This window comes from Gasterosteus aculeatus, chromosome 1, assembly GCF_964276395.1.
Source record: "Gasterosteus aculeatus chromosome 1, fGasAcu3.hap1.1, whole genome shotgun sequence".
Classification (NCBI taxonomy): Eukaryota; Metazoa; Chordata; class Actinopteri; order Perciformes; family Gasterosteidae; genus Gasterosteus; species Gasterosteus aculeatus.
In genome coordinates, this window is record NC_135688.1 from 2,527,537 (window position 1) to 2,532,450 (window position 4,914).

At 47.0% G+C, this 4,914-nt stretch overlaps 1 protein-coding gene across 1 annotated transcript; it reads right to left on the bottom strand.

Annotated features, from left to right (window-relative positions):
- Nucleotides 1-373: 373 nt before the first annotated feature.
- On the bottom strand, nucleotides 374-3,748 carry lpar5b (lysophosphatidic acid receptor 5b). Its single transcript, XM_040192662.2, has one exon. The coding sequence runs from the start codon at nucleotides 3,280-3,282 to the stop codon at nucleotides 2,401-2,403; it is 882 nt and encodes a 293-aa protein (XP_040048596.2). The 5' UTR covers nucleotides 3,283-3,748; the 3' UTR covers nucleotides 374-2,400.
- Between the last annotated feature and the right edge of the window lie 1,166 nt (nucleotides 3,749-4,914).

The window sequence follows — 4,914 nt, forward strand, 5'->3', positions numbered from 1 at the left end:
TTCGTTCACAAACACACAAACACACACATAAAATGAAACAGGTAATACAGAGAAATACAAACAAACACAACCGTTTTCCCACCGATGAACACAATTCAGGCCTGATGGGATTTGGGCGCAAAACAGCAGCTAAAAATGAATTTGACGCCACGGCGTCTGCAGAGTTGCGACACGGCTGAGCAAACAGAGAGAGCGGCGCTTCTCACTGCGGTGGATTATTGGTAAACATCAACCCGAGAAACGAGGCCCTGGAAATTTTTCGGTTTCACCTCCTCAGCATTTGTTAAGGTTTCGGAAGCTCTCGAGGGAGGACTCAATCCTTTGTTCTCGTCCCGGCCGGAAACGAGGACACGAATGAGTCAATTCGTTTAAATTCAAAAATCAAAAGTTATTTAATAACTGAACAACGTAATAGGGATTACAATTACAAAGTGAAATACTAAGCGAACAGTGGAATATTTCGCGAAATAGAGAATCCTCTGAGCAAGTCTGAAGTGACTTATCAACGCGGCTGCAGGAGAAGTTCTAACAGTCTTTTCCCCGCCATGGTCCTTTGAAACCTCTTGAGGTGTGTCTTCTTTGGTGCATTTGAATGTCATTGGCCTCTTCTCCGAAGGGTCACCTCCTCCATTGTCCCCTTCACGTCGAGGTGTGAAGCTGCAGCTGTAACCTGAAACCTCTCTGTCCTAGCTGTCCCTCACACTCCAATGCACTCAATGCAGATACATTTAGCTTTATGCCCCAATGAGTGAATTTAACAAAGCATACAGCGTTTAAGTCTTCATCTTATAATTAGTACACTTTCATTACAACAACCCATCATTAATGATCACCGTTCATCACACTTCATCATAAGATCTAAAACAGTTCATGTGGTTCAATTCTCAAGACATTTGCCTCAGTCGGCTGCCTTACATGAAGTTGTTCATTTATTACCTGACAGGAGAAAAAACTCCCAAAAAACCCTTTTTGGGGATAAAATTGGGAGAAATCCATAAAGAACGGCAATTGGCATCCGTCCCCAGGTTTTAACATCACATTGTGACATAATGTTAATGTGTACAGTGTTTATATGATTTAAATGACTATGAATTGTGTTTGATTGAAATTGCATTCACTTCATCTAACATGTTAATGTAATAACTATTATCTAACATCACACAAACTATAATTCTAACACTAAACATCATTACACGTACTACAATTCTATGACTAGGGGTGCACTTCTGGCTTAAATCCCTAACACATTCAACTTCCTCCCATCGGGGTGACACGCAGAGGTCAGGTTAAACATGTATGTGGCTGCTCGAGAGGGGGTGGGGGGGGGAAGGGGGGGGGGAACCGCCCCCACGCTGGCCTCCAGTTTACAAAGAGGTCGTGAAAATGTGAGACCCGGCCCGCGACCCGAATGCAGCGATGAAAGTTAACCCTCACGCGTAGCTAAGAGACGGCTTATCGAGCAACAAAATGGCCACACGAGATGCAGGACGGGTTCCTGTGGTTTCGCTGCATGAAAAAGAACAAATGAATCAAAAAGGTGTCGAGCGCAGGCCGTGATGCTTGATTGGAGTTTCTTTTAACAGAAAATATAACGATCTTATGTATGAAATGTATTAAATAGAGATTTCTTTTTGGATTCATTTCCCATGACCGTCCGTTTGATAAAAGCTCACAGGAGCCTCAAATGAGGCACTGATCAAGAAATAAAAACTAAAGCACAACAGCTGATTGACGCTGAAAGTAATCAAAATAAAATATATAAAGGACCCGTAGAATTACAAAAGTCTTCTATAACACACACACTTAGTGGAGTTTGTCAATTATATATTAATTGAAATAATTTTATTGAAACTTCGCATTTGAACTCTGTTTAATTTTGTTTGAATTAATACAATTTGATTCATTAATTGATTATATTGACTTTCACATTAATTCCATTTGCTGCTTGCAAGAAATGTTTCAGATGTTTTATTTTTATACTAAAACACTAGAAAACGTCATACAGCAATTTTGCAAAAAAACAACAACTTATCTTTTGTCAATAAACAAATTTATCTAAAGTTAATTAAACATTTGTAAGTCACATTTTCCAACCTAATTCAGAATGAATGCATGATTATTTTTTTAGGTTCATTAGGTTATTTGATCATGAGTAAACCCCCCGGGTTGGACCGGCCGGTGCACGAGGACGCACATGGAGGTCGTGGCGGACGCGGCTATACGGAGACGCTCAGTGGAGGAGAAACAAGACTTTGCAGCCTGCGCAGCCCGAGGGTTGAAGAACCCTCCTTCTCTTTCTCACAGACCAAGTTACGATCAATAAAACGAGGCGCTCGGAATCCAAACATTGAGAATTGTACTCCCAAAATAAACTTCTGCATTCACGCACACTGTCCCCGTCTACTCTCTCGTGTTACTCGTGTCCACGTCCTCTTTTGTCTTCCAGAAGCCGTCGAAGGAGAAGTAGTACAACAGAGGGTCCAGGCAGCAGTTCACGCTGGCGAGACAAATCAGCGGCGTTCGGGAACGGCTCCAGCCCCCTTTAAAGAAGACCGCCATCGACACGGGCAGGAAAAACACGGCAAACATCGCCAGGTTCATGGCGAAGATCAGCATGACGTTCACCTTGTTTTTGATCCCGGCAGAGCCCTTCGAGCGCGTGCGCAGGGTCAGAGACACCAGAGCGGTGGACACGATGTTGACGGCCAGCATGGTGAGCACCAGCACGGGCTGACAGTACGCCATCACCGACCCTTGAGGAGGCTGCTCCCGGAATTCGAAGCAGCTGGACCCGTTGTAGTCCTTGAGGAATGCGGAGAACTCTAGCCCCTCTTCCACGTTCATCGCCACCACGAAGAGCCAAACGACCACGGCGGCCCTGCAGGCGTTGGACGCCGTCCGGCGATGGCGGGACCTCAGAGGGTAGACCACCGCCAGCAGTCGGTCCACGCTGATGAAGGTGATGAAGATGGAGCTGGAGCGGATGTTGTTGCGGAACAGCATGGTGGTCCAGACGCACGCCATGTTGCCCAGAGGCCAGACCCCCGTGGTGTAGAAGTAGACCCTCATGCACAGGGTGACGACGAGCAACAGGTCCGACACGGCCAGGTTGACCATGAAGATGACGCAGGGGCACTTGAGGCTGTGGCGCCGCACCAGGATCCACAAGGACGCGGCGTTGAACGGCAGACCCAGGGCCACCACCGAGCCGAACAAGGCGGCGTACGCCGGGCTCCTCATGTCCCGCTCGGCGCCGCCGTCCTCCAGAGTGGCGTTTAGCATGTCGTTTTTTTCCCCCAACCCCCGCCGAGAAGCACCCGGGTGAAACGAGGGTTGAAGTAACTGCGACTGAGACCACAACCGACTTCTCTCCGATCACATCTGGGCCGACCAGCGTGAACCAGCGCTGTTGCCTCACGCAGAATCAGAGGAGTCTAGAAAACAGGAAGCACCTTGCAGAGGGTTCAAAGCACTGCGGCACTCAAGCGAAACAGAGACAGCGTGGGCGTTTGAAGCCACGGAAGAGACACTTTATCAAACTGCGGCCGCGTGTCACACCACGGTTTTGTGAGGTTTATCAACACATCACCTGAACTGCGCAACTACGTCCTCTGGAAAACCCACCTGAGGTGGAAATCATGCTGATAAAACACTCCTTAAATGACTGGCTGAGCAGGGACGGGAGGGGGGGGGGGACACTCATGAGACTGTGTGCTTTTCACACGGCACCGTGTGCACCACGTTGGACATGCCTGGTGCGCCGCAGCGCGTCAATCACCTATTTATCCCGATTGCTCGGGTCTCTCTGGATTCCGTCAACTCACCCATCCACACGACATCCATGAACGCAGACGGAGGCTTGAATCGGTAACCGTGTCTGCAGGATGAAAAGCAGTACGTCCCGCCGGCTGAGCCCACCGAATGATTCGAACAGCCCTGTAAACAAATTAGATTTGGCCGCAAACAACTGACTCAAATGGAGATTTGTACGGACGTCCTGTTTCTAACCCCATGTGAAAGTGAACATTTAAATAGATGCTCTCGTTAGAAAACCATTTGCTGAATTCACATGTTTAACCACACGCCTCTTTGCTAAAGGGCAGACGCTGCTATATGTTACAAAGATAGCTCATCAACAAGTGAACAATTCCTCCATACAGGGTCTGGATTGTGGTCAGTGAGTGTTTCTGAAGTAGTGGAAGGCTGTGTTGTTGGTTATTTCCCCATCAGCTTCGTATGAATGATATCTTCCCCACATATGCCACTTCTGCTTTTTGTCAGGCCGTTCTGACTGTGCATGATTTCTTGAACTCGTAACTTCTCCTTTCGCTACACATGCAACTTTTTTTCTCAAAACACAGTTTATCGACCTCAGATCCGAAGAATTTGTCAGAGAGAAATCGGAAGCAGCGTTGGCAGCGTATCTCAACTATTAGCATTTAAGAAATGTTATAAAAAAAATTAAAAAAAAAGGAAGACGGGGTCGCACACACTTTTGCAGGTTGTACTTGTTGTGCAGCGCCGGTAGCTACCGACGAAGTCAGAAAGGAAATACGTGTTTGTGGTTGTGACCACTGATGTCAAATTAGATTAAGGAGTCTCCTAATAAACACTAACCTGGACGGTTTGTCACACAAAAGGGGCGACAACGTGTCCGTTTAGATGCATAGCCGAGGCTAAGGTGTCAGGAAGGTGCATGGCGGGGAAGGTAGGACTCAGACTAAGAAAAGGGACTTTAATCGTCAAAAGGTTTTCAAAAGCAAAAGGCCAAAGGGGCAAAAACGGAGACAGGAACCAGGACGTGGACGTGGACTTCCATAGATTGAACAATGATGCGACAAGTGACAACAGACACACATGGCTTAAATACACTAGGGAGGTGCAGGTGATTGGACACAGCTGGGAACAATCATG

What these genes read in the sequence shown, in the direction of transcription:
- lpar5b (XM_040192662.2), bottom strand. Translation starts at nt 3,282, where the DNA reads ATGCTAAACGCCACTCTGGAGGACGGCGGCGCCGAGCGGGACATGAGG.